The sequence below is a fragment of the Erinaceus europaeus genome, chromosome 20 (assembly GCF_950295315.1).
Source record: "Erinaceus europaeus chromosome 20, mEriEur2.1, whole genome shotgun sequence".
NCBI lineage: Eukaryota > Metazoa > Chordata > Mammalia > Eulipotyphla > Erinaceidae > Erinaceus > Erinaceus europaeus.
This window is the reverse complement of record NC_080181.1, coordinates 15,204,960-15,223,802: the sequence shown is the minus strand read 5'-3', so window position 1 is coordinate 15,223,802 and position 18,843 is coordinate 15,204,960. Positions and strand designations below refer to the sequence as shown.

General features: G+C 41.0%; 1 protein-coding gene across 1 annotated transcript; it reads right to left on the bottom strand.

Moving 5' to 3' along the window:
• MPZL2 (myelin protein zero like 2) lies at positions 1–18,008 on the bottom strand. The gene is made up of 6 exons (XM_007523618.3): positions 17,773–18,008; positions 15,044–15,210; positions 13,684–13,894; positions 10,668–10,815; positions 4,716–4,791; positions 1–1,875 (listed from the first exon to the last, which is right to left on the bottom strand). Exons 1-5 carry the CDS (start codon positions 17,825–17,827, stop codon positions 4,728–4,730), a joined length of 645 nt encoding a protein of 214 aa, XP_007523680.1. The 5' UTR covers positions 17,828–18,008; the 3' UTR covers positions 1–1,875; positions 4,716–4,727.
• Positions 18,009–18,843: the final 835 nt, after the last annotated feature.

Below are 18,843 nucleotides of genomic sequence, written 5' to 3'. Positions count from 1 at the left end.
TTATATACCTGACAGTTCTTTATTACTCAAGTTTATTTACATAGTATAGTGTTCAAGCACAATAAAAATAAATTACAATACAAAAATTCTCTTTAGGAAGAAATATTGAACAGAGCATATTAACCCAGGAATCTTTAGTCAAGACACAAGCTGCAAGTTTTGCTGGAAAGATTTCCCATGAGTTTTTAATACTTCTTCATTATATTTAGGGAACATCATCCAGGCCATTGTTTGAAGAAATTTCCAGTTACTACATTTTTAAAAGTTGAATTATGAAAAGAATTAAAACTGAACTAAAGGTAAGATAGACTTCAACTGTTAATTAATTCTCAAATTGTGTTTTGGAATTTTACTTTTTTAAGCCATATGAAAGGCAAAATTAGACTAGTACAGAGTGAATTTCAGAATCAAGGTTCATATACAAATTGCACTGTTATTCAAAGTATTGGGAATTTAGAAAAGTTTAAGGTCTTTACATTCAGATAATCTGTCTAAAAATTCTGGTTTATTAAAATATCATCTTCATCCCAGTCAATGAAAACTGAAGTACTAAGCTGTAAAGATTGGAGGTGTGGGAGGATAATCCAATTGTTTTTGTTTTCTATTCTTCAAATAAATGATACTGTAAGTTAAGTTAGAAAAGAGACTGAGAAACTAAACAGAAAGCACTCTTATTTCCACTGCCAAGTTCCAAAGTTTGTTCCACCTACTATTGGTTTAAGGGAAACAAGAATAAAGTTGGGTTCATTCTGTTAGTTTTGATTTTTCTCTGCCCCCATGGCAAATCTTCCCTCCCCTGAAATAAACAAGTACCTGAAAGTGAAAAACTAATAATAAAATAGTCCATTTAAATAACCTCTTCCAGTTCTCAGAGATTTGTATAGCACTTTACAAAACTAAATCATTTAGGGTTGATTTTTCTCACCAGTCCTAAATTTTTTAAGTTCCTAATAATTACTATTTCAGAGTTCTTCTTTATAACTGGTTAATAATTCCAGTCTACAAGTATAATAACTTCAGGGCATAGACTAGAGCTGTTGCTATTGTTATAGATCACTGAGTTGGGGTAAGACCGCAATCACCTAAGCAATTACTCATTGTTCATGAGGGCTCTCCATCATTGATCATTTTACAATGAAAAAAGAAAAAAAAAAGCAACAAGCAATCTGTCCTGAGATGATGTCACTTGTGAACCTACTAGCACTGATGTAGCTTTTTCTAGTGGCTCTGATTTAGACTTATGCTATTGTAAACTTTGGATTGACAAAAAAAAAAAAAAAACTATTATCTAGGATATTGGAAGAAGTTCAACAAATAAGATATGTTTTGTGCTTAAGGAGAGTCATAAAATCAAACTGCTGTTTGTTTAATCATTTGATTTCAGAATGTTCTGTTGATCAGTTAAAAGCAGCTAGGAGAATTAGCTTGCCTTTTAATTGAAAGTATAAAGTGAACACATTAACTGTAGTAGCAAGAGTGTTGCTCTAAAGAAATAACAGGTTAAACAAGTTGGTCTTTATCCCATTTGGTGCCAATAGACGTACGTGTACACAAGTCACAATCCACGAGGAGTGTTTAAGGGCAAAAAATGTAGTTTCTTGCATACAGAAACTAGTGAACATCTCAGAAATATTTGCACTCTAAAATTGAATAAAGCTTTGGTGATAGGCTGTTATCTGAGTCTAGTGTTCTCTGCTCAAGAAGGGCCCTTGGCTGGTTCCAGAGGATGTTGCTTATGTAGATGGCCATGTATCGTAGAGCTGGCTGGAAGGCAGGTAACAACTGGAAAAGCTAAAGGAAAGCTCCCATTAACTTCAACTTATTGTAAGGTTCTTGGAACTCTTCATTGTAAGGTTCTTGGAACTCTTCAGCTTCCTGAAATACAAGAGATTAAACGGATAATACATTCGAAAATACCTGGCATTATGAATATATGTTACTAGATCTGTTCTCAGTTTATGAAGAAAAGGGTCTGGGGAGACAGCATAATGATCATTCTTTTTTTATTTTAAAAGATTTTTATTATTATTAACATTGCTTATAAAACCATTAAGAGCTGGGGAGATAGCATAGTGGTAATACAAAAGATTCTCATGCCTGAGGTTCCACAGTCCCAAATTTAATCGCCAGCACCACCATAAGCCAAAGTTAAGCAGTTCTCTGGCCTTTGTTTCTGTCTCTCTCTGTATCTCTCATTAAAAGTAAAATAAATGAATAAAACTTTAAATAAAATAAAATCATTAAGATTTCAGGGGTATAGTTTCATATTTACTCATGTATCTGAATAACTCTACCTGTCACCAAAGTTCTTGTGACCACCCTCTTCTCCCATAACCACTATATTATAGTTTTAGCAAAGCCAACTAAGGGTCAGCTAGAGCTGGGGAGCAGCATAATGGCTATATAAAAGACTTTAATGCCTGAATCTCTGAGGTCCTGAGTTCAATCCCCAACACTACCAAAAGCCAGAGTTGAGTAGTGATCTGGTGGGAAAAAAAAAGTGATGGAAAATAATTTTTTTAAATAATATTTATTTACTTTCCCTTTTGTTGCCCTTGTTTTGTTGTTGTTGTTGTTGTTATTATTATTGATGTCATCGTTAGATAGGACAGAAGGAAATGGAGAGAGGAAGGGAAGACAGGGGGAGAGAAAAATATGCACCTGCAGACCTGCTTCACCGCCTGTGAAGGGACTCCCCTGCAGGTGGGGAGCCAGGGCTCGAACAGGGATCCTTACGCCGGTCCTTTGTGCTTTGCGCCACGTGCGCTTAAACCGCTGCGCTACAGCCCGACTCCCCTGAAAAATATTCTTAAAAGTGTTTGTTCTCGGGGGTCAGGCGGCAGCACAATGGGTTAGGCGAACATGGCTCGAAGCACAAGGACCGGTGTAAGGATCCCCGTTCAAGCCCTTGACTCCCCATCAGCGGGGTGTGTGTGTGTGGGGGGGGGTGTCACTTCACAGGCGGTGAAGCAGGTCTTTAGGTGTTTATCTTTGTCTCCCCTCCTCTCTCCACTTCTCTCTGACCTATCCAACAACAACAACATTAATGGCAACAATAACAATAACGACAATAATGGCAACAAAATGGAAAAAAATGGCTGCCAGGAGCAGTGGATTCCTAGTGCAGGCATCCAGCCCCAGCAATAACCCTGGAGGTAAAAAAAAAAAAAAAAAAGTGTGTGTTCTCTTCCTAATTTATAAAAGAAGTTTGCATTTCCTGATTATCTCTCTCTCTCTTTTTTAACCAGAGCACTGCTCAGCTCTGGTTTATTGTGGTGCAGGGGATTGAACCTCGGACTTTGGAGCCTTAGGCATGAGAGTCTCTTTGCATAATCATTATGCTATCTACCCCTGGACCTGATTACATCCCTATTTAAAAATAGTTCTTTTTTTAAGGGCTGGGGAGATAGCATAACAGTTATGCAAAAGACTTTCTTTCATGCCTGGGACTTTCTTCTTCTAGCGTTTGCCCTTCTTCCATAGCCAGTCAACAGCGTCAGGTTGAGCCTGATGTCTGCTTGTTGCTGGCTTTGAAAGTGACTGGGATCCATGTGGATTCAGTCGGCTTGGAAGGATCGTCAGTTTCCCCAATAAATGGGTACTCCCGGGATGCCTGGGACTCTGAGGTCTCAAGTTCAGTCTCCAGGCCCACTATAAGCCAGAGCTGAACAGTGCTCTGATCTTTCTGTATCTCTTTCTCATTAAAATAAAATAAAACATCTTTTCAAATATAGATCTTTTTAAAAAAATTTAATACATTTAATAGTTTGAAAATAGTTTTCAAAATCAGTACTCTTAATTCACAGGCTCTACATTGCACAGATACTTGGTCTGTAATTCACTCACACACATACATTCCTTCTCTCTCGCTCCTCCTACCTTTTCATTATAAATAAAACCAAACATACAGAAAAAGTGAGAAAATAAAATATAGAATTCATCACCTAATTTTAAAGCATTTTTGCCTTCTTAACTACGTACTTTGGGGATGAATGTTGTAAAGCAAATTGCTGATCTTTTAACCCTAGATATTCCATATATATACATTTTAAAACAATATTACTTATTTATATAATCAAAAACAGAAAACAAACAAAAACAGTGAAGTCCTGAGAGGAAATAAAGAAAAATACAGATATATTATATTTAAAGTTAATTTATGGGAGCTGGGCAGTGGCACATCCACCCAGTTAAGCATGCATAGAACTATGCAGAAGGACACGTGCAAGGACCTGAGTTTGAACCTCCGGCTCCCCACCTGCAGAGAGGATGCTTCACAAGTGGTGAAGCAGGTCTGCGGGTGCCTATCTTTCTCTTCCTCTCTATCATCCCTCTCCTCTTAATTATCAAATGGAAAAAAGAGAGAGAGGAAGAAAGGCCGCTAGAAGTGCTGCACTAAGGCCCAGCAACTGGAGGCAAAAAAATTAAAAAGTTAAGTTATTATCCTTAGTAGTGATAAACATAACTTTAGAGTCTCAACTAATCTTAGTGTTCTTTCGTTTTGTAGTAATAGGGTCTAGCTTCCTAATCTTTTGCACAAAATACACTCAATGGGGAAGCCATTCATTATACTAATAGGAGACTTTTGTATCCCTGATCAAGTTATTTTAATTTCATAAAAGATACACCTAATGCTCTTTTAATGTAATCTGAGATATCCACAGTAGGGACAGGCAAGATAATAATGAAAATCAATCTATGTTGATGGACCTTACCATTAAAGAATGTTAGTCTGTGTCCTCTAAATAGATAGAAATCCTTTTTTCTTGGTTGAGCTTTTCCTCTTCTTTTCTGTAACCAAAAATAAAAACTAGAGTCAGGTAAATAAGAGACAAAGGGAATAAATTCTACAAAGCTTCAGGTATTCCTCCCCTCATATTTTAGGATGAATTATATAAGACTGAGAATATATCCAAGTGTCATGGGGCTAACCCACTACGTACCCAAACTACTAACTACAACTATTCATACCTCCACATGACCCTGGATATCTAAACCGAAACACATCTCAGAATATTTGTAAAAAGAAATATAATTTGACAAGTTCAGAGATGAGATACTTTCATTTACCACTAGTATTCCACTTTTTTAAATTTATTTATTCCCTTTTGTTGCCCTAGTTGTTTTATTGTTGTAGTTATTATTGTTGTCGCTGTTGGATAAGACAGAGAGAAATGGAGAGAGGAGGGGAAGATAGACAGAGGGAGAGAAAGATAAGACACCTACAGACTGGCTTCACTGCCTGTGAAGCGATGCCCCTGTAGGTGGGTAGCTGGGTGGCTCGTGCGCTTAACCCACTACGCTACCGCCCGACTCCCTTTTTTTTTTTTTAACCAGAGCACTACTCAGCTCTGGCTTATGGTGGTGCAAGGGATTGAACCTGAGACTTTGGCCTCAGACACGAGAGACTCTGCAGAACCATTAGGCTATCTTCCCCTGCCCTAGTATCCTACTTCTAATTCTCATTATTAAAAGAAAAATAAAAGGTTTGTGTTGTCCTAGAAGTAATATTTATTGCTTATCTTTTTATCCTAGTCAGAACCCCAGAGTTGGGTTTATAAGGCTTCCTAAAATCAGTTCTATTTGTGGGAGTCAGGTGGTAGCGCTGCGGGCTAAGTGCACGTGGCGCAAAGCGTTAATGGACCAGCATAAGGATCCCGGCTCCCCACCTGTAGAGGAGTCCTTTCACAGGCGGTGAAGCAGGTCTTCAGGTGTCTGTCTTTCTCTCCCCCTCTCTCTCTTCCCCTCCTCTCTTCATTTCTCTCTGTCCTATCGTTCCTATCCAACAACGATGACATCAACAACAATAATCACTAAAACAATAAAACAAGGGCAACAAAAGGGAATAAATGAAATAAATATAAAAAATAAGTTCTATTTACTTCAATAAATATTTCTTAAGGAAAAGAAACAAATGGTGCTAGGACCATTGAAAAGCTGCAACTACAAAAGAATGAATTTGGGTCCCTACTTGTTTTATCTTTGTACAAAAATTGAGACTGAAAGTAAGAACTACACCTATAAAATTCTTAGCAGAAAGCACAGGCATAAATTGTCATGACAGTGGACTAAGCAGTGGTTTCTTAGACATCCACCTGTAACACAGGCAACGAGGCAACAAAGTTGAACTACATCAAAAACAAAAATGTATGTGCTTCAAAGCACACTATCAATAAAGTGAAAAGCCAACCCATAAAATGGGGGGAAATTTGTAAGTCATTTATCCACGTAAACAATATGAATACTGCTTAGTAATAGATAACTCTTATAATTCAACAAATTTTTAAAAGCCCATTTTTAAAATGGACTAAATGTTTGAATAGACTTATCTATCTCTAAATATATGAACAGTAGCCAGTAAATTCATAAAAAGATGCTGAACATCATTAGCTGTTAAAAAATGCAAATTTGAGTCGGGTGGTAGCACAGCAGGTTAAGGACTAGCATAAGGATCTGAGTTACAGCCCCCGGCTCCCCACCTGCAGGGGGGTCACTTCACAAGCGGTGACGCAGGTCTGCAGGTGTCTATCTTTCTCTCCCCGTTTCCCCCTCCTTTCTAACCTCAGTAATACACCACTTCACGCCCAGTATACAACTATAATCAAAAGGACCGAAAACAGTGTTGTTTAGAATATGAATATGAATAAATCAGCAGCCTTTTGCAGTTGACGGAGCATTGGACTTTCAGATAAGAGGTCCTGAGTTCAATTCCTGGCATTGCATATGCCAAAATGATGCTCTGGTCCCTCTCTCTCATTCTTTTTCTTTTTTTTTTTTTTTTTGTATGAGAAAGATAGGAGAGAGAAAGAACCAGATATCACTCTGGCATGTGTGCTGCCGGGGATTGAACTGGGGACCTCATGCTTGAGAATCCAAAGCTTTATCACTGTGCCACCTCCTGGACCACTCTCCTCTCTCTCATAATAAATAGGTAAATTTCTTTCTAAAAGGTTGAATAGGGGCTAGGTGGTGGCACACCTGGTAGAGTGCATATGTCACCATGCACAAGGGTCCCAGGTTCAAGCCCCCGTCCCCACCTGCAAGGGAGATGCTTCACGAGTGGTGAAGCAGGACTGCAGGTGTCTCTCTGCCTCTCTCCCTCTCTATCTCTCCTCCTCCTTCACTTTCTGTCTGTCCTGCCCAATAAAAAAAATAATAATTTTTTTTCTAAATCGCATAAACTGGAACCCTCATACATTATTGGTAGAGTTATAAAATGGTGCTGTTGTTTTGGGGGAAGTTCAAACATAGAGTTCCTGTATGTTCTAGTAGTTTCACAGAATTCTAGGTAACCCCAGGAGAACTGAAGACATATATTCACACAGAAGCTTATAGGTGAATATTTATAGTAGGCCGGGTCAGAATAGTCTTAAAAATGAGCAAAAAATAGGGACCAAATGGTGGCTCATCTGATGGAGCACACACATTACAGTGCACAGTGACCCAGGTTCAGGGTCTTGGCCCCCACCTGTATGCAGCAAGTTTCATGATAGGTGAAGTAGTGCTACAGCTGTTCTTTCTCACCCCTCCCTCTCAATTTCTCTGTCTCTATTAAAAAAGAAAGACAAGGCAAAGAAGGAAAGAAAAATAAGAGCAAGAAAAGAAGGAAGGACCAGGCCAGGGGAGTGGCAGATTTGTCATGTAGGCACTGAACCCCAGCAGTAAGTCAGGTAGGGGGGGAAAATCAGAAACTTAAAAGTTCATCAATTGAGTGAAGAAAAAATAGTATGCCCGGGAGTCGGGCAGTGGCGCCTTGGGTTAAGCGCATGTGGCGCAAAGCGCAAGGACCAGCGGAAGGATTCCAGTTCAAGCCCCCGGCTCCCCACCTGCAGGGGAGTCGCTTCACAGGCGGTGAAGCAGGTCTATAGGTGTCTGTCTTTCTCTCCTCCCCTCTGTCTTCGCCTCCTCTCTCCATTTCTCTCTGTCCTATCCAACAACAACATCAGTAACAACAACAATAAAAACTACAACAATAAAACAACAAGGGCAACAAAAGGGAATAAATAAATATTTTAAAAAGTATAGTATGCCACTACTAAAAGGAATGACTACATGCTATAATATGGATGAAGATTGAAAGCATTATACTGAGTCAAAAAAAAAAAGCCAGATGTTAAAAGTTACATTATGTGAAATTTGTGTGAAATGTTAGAATAGCTACATCTATAAAAACAAAAAGATTGCTGGGACCTGGGAACTGGTGCAGTAGATAAAATCTTGGACTCTCAAGCATGCGGTTTCCAGTCTAACCCCTGGCATCACATTTGCCTGAGTGAGTGATTCTCTGGTTCTCTCTCCCTCGCATTAACAAATAAGTAAATCTCCCAGAGGGATAGAGAATGGGAAAGCTATCGGGGGAGGGGGTGGGATATGGAGATTGGGCGGTGGGAATTGTGTGGAGTTGTACCCCTCCTACCCTATGGTTTTGTTAATAAAAAAAAAAAAAAAAAAAAACAAATAAGTAAATCTAAAAAAAAAAAAAAATGATGGTCAGAAGCAGATAGAGGGGAAATTTGGAAGTAATAGCTAAACAGTATCAGTTTCTTTTTTTTTTTAGATTTTTTTTATTTATTTATTCATGAGAAATGATAGGAGAGAGAAAGAACTAGACATCACTCTGGTACATGTGCTGCTGGGGACTGAACTTAGGACCTCATGCTTAAGAGACCAAAGCCCTATCCACTGTGCCACCTCCCAGACCACACAACAGTATCAGTTTATTTGGAGGATGGTGAAACATGGTAGTTACACATCATCACACCATGTGTCCATATTTAACATGTAGATTTGATCTGAAAAATATATTGAGGCAGGGGCTGAGTAGTGGTGCACCTGATTGAGTGCACATATCACAGTGCTCAAGGACCTGGGTTCAAGCCCCTGGACCCCACCTTATGGGGAAAGCTTTGCAAGTGAAGCAGTGTTGCAGGTGTCTCTCAGTTTCTCTCCCTGCCACCCTCCTTGATTTCTGGCTGTCTCTCTCTATATATATAACCTGGTGGCACACCCGGTTAAATGTACACATTATAGTGTGCAAGGACCCAGGTTCAAGACCCTGGACCCCACCTGCAGGGGGAAAGCTTCCTGAGTGGAGAAGCAGGGTTTCAGGTGTCTCTCTGTCTTTCTCCCTTGCTATCACCCCCTCTCCTCTCAATTTCTCTCTTTCTCTATCCAATAATGAAATAAATAAAAATACATTTTTTAAAAAAGGGATATTCTTCATTAAGGAACATTCTAGAAAAGTTTGACATAGCATATTCTTGTGATATAAAGTCCTACACAGTCAGGAAAGTCTACCATTGAATCTATTTTTTTAAATTTTTTATATTTATTTATTTATTCCCTTTTGTTGCCCTTATTGTTCTATTGTTGTAGTTATTATTGTTGTTATTGATGTCGTCGTTGTTGGATAGGATAGAGAGAAATGGAGAGAGGAGGGGAAGACAGAGGGGGAGAGAAAGATAGACACCTGCAGACCTGCTTCACTGCTTGTGAAGCGACTCCCCTGCAGGTGGAGAGCTGGGGGCTTGAACCGGGATCTTTATGCCGGTCCTTGCGCTTTGCACCACGTGCACTTAACCCACTGCGCTACCGCCCAACTCCCTGAATCTATTTTTTTAAGATTATTTATTAGAAAGATAGGAGGACAGAAAGAACCAGACATTAATCTGGTACATGTGCTGCTGGGGATTGAACTCAGGACCTCATGTTTGAGCGTCTAGTGCCTTAGCCACTATGCCACCTCCCGGATCACTCTACCAATGAATCTTTAAAAAAAAAAATTTAAGATTTTATTTACTTATGAGAAAGATAGGAGGAGAGAGAAAGAACCAGACATCACTCTGGCATATATGCTGCCGGGGATCGAACTGAGGACCTCATGCTTGTGAGTCCAAACCTTTATCACTTCGCCATCTCCCGGACCACTTTTTTTTTTAATTTTTATTTAATTTTATTATTTGCTTCCCAGGTTATCGCTGGGCTCGTTGCCAACACTATGAATCCACTGCTCCTGGTGACCATTTTTTCCATTTTATTGGATAGGACAGAGAGAAATTGAGAGTGGAGGGGAAGATAGAGAGGGAGAAAGGTAGACACCTGAAGACCTGCTTCACTGCTTGTGAAGCAATCCCCAGTTTCCCCCCACATACACACAGATGAAGATCCAAGGGCTCAAACCAGGATCCTTGCGTGGGTCCTTGTGCTTCTTACTATGTCCGTTCACGGACCGCCAGCCCCTACACCTACTATTCAATTTTTTTTTTTATTGGATAGAGACAACCAAAAATCGAGAGAGGAGGGGGAGATAGAGAGGGAAAGAGACAGAGAGACACCTGCAGCCCTGCTTCACCACTTGTGAAGCTTTCCCCCCTACAGGTGGGGACCAGGGGCTTGAACCTGGGTCCTTGTGCACCATAATATGAGTACTTAACCAGGTGCGCCACCGCCTGGTCCCCTACTATTGAATCTTAACGTAAAATTGAAAAGCCTTCTGTAAAGTTATTCACATCCTAATTCATTGGCCCAATGAATCTGGATTATTTATATATAAGACTTATTCAAATGGAAGAACACATGTTCAATAATCATTTTAGCCCCACTGGTAAAATATCGAAAGTGAGCATAAAAAGGCGTTACAAGACTTTCCCAGAACTGCCCAGCCTTACGATTTTATCTCCACCACTTTATGAGCTCTTTCAGCCCAGCGTTTTTTCTGGAAATGCTGGAAGAGGACCACCGCAATGACTATTATGATCATCAGTGCACTAGCCGAGCCAATTATTAGAGCCAGGAAATGGACCTCAGAGAAGCGTGCTGGAAGGAAAAGATCAAATTAGAATTTCTAAGAAGAGGAGGACTATGATGAAATATAAAGAGATAATAGGAAGTATTTGTATCATTAAGTGGGATCTTCCTTTTTTCTAGCACAGTACCTTGTAAACTTTTTTTTTTTTTTTTTTTACCAGAGCACTGTTCAGTTCTGGTTTATGGTGGTGCAGGAGATTGAACCTGGGACTTCGGAGCCTCAGGCATGAGAGTCTGTTTTCATAATCATTATGCTATCTACCCTCTGCCCATAAACTCTTAAATAGCACTAAGAAAACCAGCCATACAGACTACTTCAGTGGTTTTCAAGCTAAGGAGAAAAATGAACAGTACTTAAGAACTTGAAATGCAAATAATCAGGCCCCACCCCAGATCCACTGAATTGCAGGTGGGGCCCAGCAATCTGTTTTAACATGTCCTCCAGGTAATTCTGCTGCATGCGAACTTTTTGAAAATCACTAGGCTGGTTGAACTACCTAGTGAGTTAAGGTTATTGCTGACCTAGTCAAATCCCTCAGCCAACTATCTCTCTCCTTCATGCAGTCAGTCATTCATCATTCATAAGTTTATTCTCTACAGTGTTCCAGGCACTGTGATGGAAACACAAAACAAACAACAACAACAAAAAAGTCATTACCTTCAAGGAATTCATAGGAAGACAGGCAAATAAATCAATAATTTACTGCATACTGTCTATCTCCTTCTTTATTTCCCCCTTCCTTCTCAATTTCTGGCTGTCTCTACCCAGTAAAGATAATACTTTTTTTTAAATATTAAATATAAAGGATGTCATATAAAAGGATGACATATGGACAGTATCCAACAGACATTACCTGTCAATCTGCCTCTAAGAGTGGTTGTGAGGGACTAAATAAGATAGAAAGTAAATCAATTACTTCGGGCAGTACCTGACACTTATTGAGTATCTTGTGAATAAATGAGTGAATGAAGAGACCAATTGTTAGCTTTCTATCAGAGAGTTTCTTCCCATCTCTTTATGATCTGAATGCTATTTTTGTAATAGATTCTCTAGGTCCTTTTGCTTTACTTTCTGCTTCCCTCCACAGCCAGACAAAAAACTTTCTCTTCGGGGTCAGAAGTTAGTGCAGCAGGTTAAGCACAAAGACCAGTGTAAGAATCCTGGTTCAAGCTTCTGGCTCCCCACCTGCAGAAGGGTCGCTTCACAAGCAGTGAATCAGGTCTGCAGGTGTCTATCTTTCTCTCCCCCTCTGTCTTCCCCTCCTCTCTCCATTTCTCTCTGTACTATCCAACAACAATGACATCAATAACAATAATAATAAGAGCAACCAAGACAACAAAAATGGGAGGGAAAACAATAACCCTGGAGGCAAAACAAAATTCTTTTTGTTTAAAAAAACTTTTCTTTATAGTCCGAGCCTTCTCTGCCTCCTCCGTGGTTGCCACATCCAAAGAGCTAGTCCTGTCTACTGTTTCAGTTATCACTGAGAGAGCCATTTCTGAATCACCCAGTATGTGTCTGGTTTTCGTTTGTTTGTTTCTTTGTTTTTATTTTATTTTATTTTTTTGCATCCAGAGTTATTGTTGGGGCTCCATGCCGGCACTGTGAATCCACTGCTCCTGGAGGCCATTTTTTCCTTTTGTTGCCCTTGTTGTTTATCATTGTTATTATTATTGTTATTGCTGTCCTTTTTGTTGGACAGGACAGAGAGAAATAGAGGAGGGTAAGACAGAGGGGGAGAGAAAGACAGACACCTGCAGACCTGCTTCACCACTTGTGAAGCGACCCCCCTGCAGGTAGGGACCTGGGGGCTCAAACCGGGATCCTTAAGCTGGTCGTTGCACTTTGCACCATGTGTGCTTAACCTGATGCACTACTGCCTCACCCCCTGGATATGTCTGTTTGTTGTTTTTTAAAAATATTTATTTATTTATTCCCTTTTGTTGCCCTTGTTGTTGTAGTTGTTGATGTCGTTGTTGGATAGGACAGAGAGAAATGGAGAGAGGAGGGAGGGGAAGACAGAGAGGGGGAGAGAAAGACAGACACCTGCAGACCTGCTTCACCGCCTGTGGAGCGACTCCCCTGCAGGTGGGGAGCCGGGGGCTCGAACCGGGATCCTTGTGCTTTGCGCCACCTGCGCTTAACCCGCTTTGCTACCGCTGGACTCCCAATGTCTGTTTTTAAAACACAGCTTCATCCTCATGTGTTCCCCATGAACTTCATCTGCCCATGTCTTTCTTTCTTTTTTTTTTTCCCTCCAAGGTTATTGCTGGGCTCGGTGCCTGCACCATGAACCCACCGCTCCTGGAGGCCGTTTTATCCCCCTTTTGTTGCCCTTGTTGTAGCCTCGCTGTGGTCATCATCATTGCCATTGTTGATGTTGTTCGTTGTTGGATAGGACAAAGAGAAATGGAGAGAGGAGGGAAAGACAGGGGGAGAGAAAGATAGACACCTGCAGACCTCTTCACCACCTATGAAGCGATTGCCCTGCAGGTGGGGAGCCGGGGGCTCGAACCGTTTCCTTACGCTGGTCCTTGCTCTTTGCACCATATGCGCTTTATCCATTGTGCCACTGCCCAACCCCCTGCCCATGTCTTTCTGACAAACTGTTTCCTCCCATGTCTTTCCTGTACACAGAACTATTCCTTGGTCCATAAACATCTCAGTTTGTAAGAGGCAAGCACCATCCTGCATTTTCCTGGCAGTCATCTTCTCAGGTTCCTTATGATAAACTTGCCTTTGTTCTCTGAAATTACATGCTCTGCTCTTTTTGTCCCCCTCTTTGTCATTTGCTATCAATCATAGGAGATTCCCCCCTCCTTCTTACAAGCCATCACACTTCCCAAAACCATCTCCTGCCCACACACATTACCTACCTGTTCGCACAACAGTGAGCTGGGTCTCCCCTATCAGTCCATCCACATCAGGTGGGTTCTTCACTTGGCAGGTGTAGGTCCCATTGTCGTCAAACTGCAACTTCCAGAGAATGATGGAGACATCATATCGCTCAGGGTTCCCATCCCAGGATACCCGGTCTTTGAAACGACCACCCATGGGCTTATAAGGGTCCACATGGAAGTAAAATACCTAGACAAGTAAGATAAAGATCTCATTTGGTACCTGGGCAAGGGAATGTGGTAGTGGGAGCCAGCAAGTCTCACTCCATTGCCCAACTGGCAGCTCTTTTGCGAGAACCTTTTGTTTCTCCCTCCTTTATTAGCCTCTCCTGTCAGTATCCATCCCAAGAACTGTTTCGCAAAGCAAGGGAATAGACAAAATTAAACAAATCCTGAGATGCTGAGGCAGAACTGAGGCTACCAAAAGTGGGGCTGGAGGACAGCTGTAGTACATAGAACTTACATGCAAGGGATCCCAGATTCAACCCCTTGCACCACCAATAGGCATAACTAAGCAATGCTCTGATAAAAGAATGACAATAATAACAATAATAAAATAAAAGGAGTAGGGAGTGAATGAATAGTTGGAAACATCTAATGGATTATAAAGAAGGGATGTGGATCCCTGAGTGATGGGTGGGTTATAATGCATATTTTAAAGAGAGATGAAAAAAGTAAAAGTAAGAGATGAAAAAAGTAAGAGTGAAATTGTACCCAAGAGCATACATAGTCATATAAGCCAGCCTGTTTATTTATCTTTTAAAGATTTATTTATTTATTTATTTATTTATAAGATAAGATAAGTAGGAGAAAGAAAGAACCAGATATCACTCTGGTACATGTGCTGCCAGGAACTGAACTCATGACCTCATACTTGAGGGTCCAATGTTTTACCCACTGTGCCACCTCCCCGACCACTAAGCCAACCTTACCTCAATAAAAATACATAAATAGGGGACCAGGTGGTGGTGCATCTGGTTAAGCACACACATTACAGTGTGCAAGGACCCGGGTTCAAGCCCCTGGTCCCCACCTGCAGAGGGAAAGCTTCACGAGTGATGAAGCAGGGCTGCAGGTGTCTCTCTGTCTCTCTCCTCTCTACCTCCTCTTTCCCTCTTGATTTCTGGCTGTGTCTATCAAATGAATAAAGATAATAAATTAAAAAATATTTTTAAAAAATACATAAAGTAAATGATGTAGAGGCTTATAAAGAAAAGAGAGAGAATTGTTTTCCTTCTTGGCCCTGTGTTTGTTGCTAAGAAAAGGAAGGACAAGGAGAAATGGACTTACTTTATTTCTAGTCCAGAGACCCCCTAGATAATGACAACAGTATACTTACAAACTGTTCAGGTCCCCCAGTTTGTGGACGAAAATTCCAGGTCACTGTTAGCGCTTCACCCACAGGGGCAAAGCTGGAGAAGGTGCATTTCAGCCGAAGGTCTGTGCCATTGACAGCCTCCAGGACACGAGAGGTGTAAATTTCCACAGCTGCTACAGGCCAGAGAGCTTCAACAGAGACACAGAAACGGAGGGGTTAATAGGAGCTGTGTGTGTGTCTAGACTGCTGACACTACCAGATGAATGAGAAAGGAAGAGAATGGCTGGTGATGGCGATGCCCCAGCTCTCACCGAACGTCTGCAGTATATACTCCTACCTGCAAACCTTGATACAATAACATCTAAAGATAACACAAGGGGCGGGGGGAGTCAGGCAGTAGTGCAGCGGGTTAAACACAAGTGGCGCAAACTGCAAGGACCAGCGTAAGGATCCTGGTTCGAGCCCCAGGCTCCCCACCTTAAGGGGAGTCACTTCACAAGTGGTGAAGCAGGTCTGCAGGTGTCTGTCTTTCTCTCCCCCTCTCTGTCTTCCCCTCCTCTCTCCATTTCTCTCTGTCCTATCCAACAATGATGACATCAGTAACAACAGTAATAACTACAATAAGGGCAATAAGAGGGAAAATAAGTAAATATATATATATGACACCACACAGAAAGAATTCTTTGTGTGCTCACTTTCTCCACTTCAGGATACCCTAGCCTCATGGTGCCACCACTTTAAACTGTTTAACAAATTACCAACATCAGGAAGTAAAGCTGAACTAACTAAATAAAAATAAGTGGTAACATGAACTAGATTGATCAAAATTAGACATACAATATTATATGTATCAATTGTAATTGAATTGAAAAGTTTTGTGCATGCAGCTAAGAATAGAGACAAGTGTTGGTACAAAAAAGGAAGTTTATTTCAGGTGCTAGCAGAAACTAAGAAGATGGCAGTGTCATATCTTAAAAAAATAAATAAATACAAAGCGCAAGGACCAGCATAAGGATCCCAGTTGAGCCACCGGCTCCCCACCTGCAGGGGAGTCGCTTCACGAGCGGTGACATAGTTCTGAAGGTGTCTATCTTTCTCTCGCCCTCTCTGTCTTCCCCTCCTCTTTCCATTTCTCTCTGTCCTATCCAAGGACATCAATAACAACAGCAATAAAACAACAAGGGCAACAAAAGGGAATAAAAAATAAATATTTTTTAAAATTCTTATAAAAAATTAATAATCATGCTCTCAGGCTGATGTTCAGGGCTTATAAAATGTAAGGGGTCAGTGGGTGAAAAGTGGTCCAGTCACACTATCATCTGACTAAGTTGTTTGGCAGTACTTTAAAAAAGAAAGAAAGGGGTGGGTGGGTTGGGAGAATACAGGTCCAGGAAGGATTCAGAGGACCTAGTGGGGGTTGTATTGTTATATGGGAAACTGGGGAATGTTATGCATGTACAAACTATTGTACTTACTGTTGAATGTAAAACATTAATTCCCCAATTAAAAATAAATAAATAAAACAATTAAAATTTAAAAAGAAAGACAGAAAGAAAAATGATTCACCAGAATGTGGTAGGTAGTCTTGCCCCTTATAAAACTTGAAATAACATCCTGGAACATTAGAGCTTCATGGTCTAAAACTTTAAGATAATACCCTTAAACAATGCCTTTAAATGGCAGGCTCCTAGCTTATTATACCATAGTACCAAGAGACTCTAGTAAAAGGGGATGAAAGAGGAACTCCTCAGCAGAGCACTAGGTAGACCGACACATTACAGTCAAGCCCCAGGTCCCCACCTGCAGGGGGCAAGCTTCATGAGCAGTGAAACAGTGCTACAGCTCTCTTAACTCCCCTTTCTCTCTCAATTTATCTCTATCCAAAATAACTAAACAAAATATTTTCTTAAAAGGGATGAGGATCCAGGTGGTTAAGTGCACACATTACAGTGCACAAGGACCTGGGTTCAAACTCCTAGTCCCCACCTGCAGAGGAAAGCTTCACAAGCGGTGAGGCAGAGCTGCAGGTATTTCTCTGTCTCTTTCTATCTTCCCCTCCCCTCTCAGTTTCTCTCTTTCTCTACCCAATAATAAATAAATAATAAATATTTTAGAAAGGGGTGAAAGGATATAAGAAATATATCTATATATGTGGAGAGCCAGATGAATTCTGTAATGCTTGCTCACTAACGTAAGTATAATGATCCCTAGCAGGAAAATTTTCCAGGAGTGGTCCTTGTGTGGATTTTGTACTGTTAACATTCTACAGAAAATGAATTTCTCAACCCAATACAACTTGTTTGCCTGCTTCCCTGAACCCCTTAATGTAATGTGACATTTTTGCAGTGGTATTTACATTTAGAATATGCATGTTGGGGCACTTGGAAAAGCACAGTGGGTCTCTCTCAACATTCTTAGCTTCTCCAGTGCTGCCGGGAGCCCCAGACAAAATTCACGCAGAGAAATCCAACCCCCAAATCCTGCCTGCAGCAGGAGGTTGTAAGGTTTGTAACCTGAGATTAGAAAGCTCTCTCTGTGCTGGGGACACACCTAAACCTGTTTGTCCAAAAGAAACTCTCCCCAAAACAACACACCAACTTCAGTTACACTAAGCTCCAAACTAAAATGAACCACAGCTGTGGCTCAGACAGAACTCAGAAAACTTTAAGAATTAGTTGGATTTAAAAGGGTAGGCTAAAAAAAAAAAAAAAAAAAAAAAAGGAAAATCTGAGGTGTCCGTCAGTTCTTACCTGTGAGCTGTATGCCAAGGAGAAGCACAGCGCATGTCCGACTCTTGCCATACATGAGGGAAACCCAGCCCTGGCCCCAGAAACCAGACCGGGCAAATCAAGGACTGCAACACCCCTGCCAAATCCACTCCAGGAAGAAGGAGCTCAGCGTTTGAGCAGAGGAGTCAGACCCCCTCACCTTTCAGAATCTGAGCACCAGTGACTCATCCCCAACAGACTTCTACTGGAATGAAAGGTGGGGCTTCAGCTCCCAACGCCTTCCTTCCTCCCTCCCTCCCTCTACACTTACTAGCACGTCCGCACAGTCTCAAATCCTCTCTCTACTTTCTAGTTACTCTCACTGGACTCTGGGCTCTGGCCTCTGGTTGGCCCCTGAAACAGCCAAAGGAGGAGGTGCTGGTCTGAAAAGTCCCAAGCTGCTTTGGGTTTGGCCCACACATTCTCTTTTTAATCGGGCTTTATGCTGGGCTGGGAAGTGAATGTTGAAACCACCTTCAGCGATTCCAAAGCACCTCCCTGGGGCAATATTAAGCCCTGGACTGGAATCAGCTCCCAAACAATCAGAATTCCTTATACCCTCTGTGGACTAAAAGTCCCACAGCTTACACTTCGCTTTTACTGAAAGTTAGCTCAGGGATCTCTGCACCTTTTCTAAATTATAAATTTCTCATCAGATCCATATTCAATCAAATAGATCTCAGGGTTTAATGACCTTTAAGGGCTTTCAAAAATTGTGCCATCTCAGTACATCTGGCAAAGCATTCTCCTGACCTCAATACAACCAAGAATCATTCTCATTTTACCTTCTTCTTCTTCTAGCGTTTGCCCTCATTTTACCTGAAAGACATCAACAAAAACCTAGAGACTATCACTGATTTGCCCAAAGTCAAACAGGCAAAATCTGAACTTTCCCGCCTCTTATTTTGCCGTCTCCACAAAGTAGTGGCTAGTATAAATAGTCAGACAGAGGACTCTCAAAGAAAAGGTTTTCACAAAATAATTTTTTTTTAAAAATCTTCTAAGTGTGCCTCAGATTTCATCTGTCATTTTTAGGCCAGCCATCTATCTGAG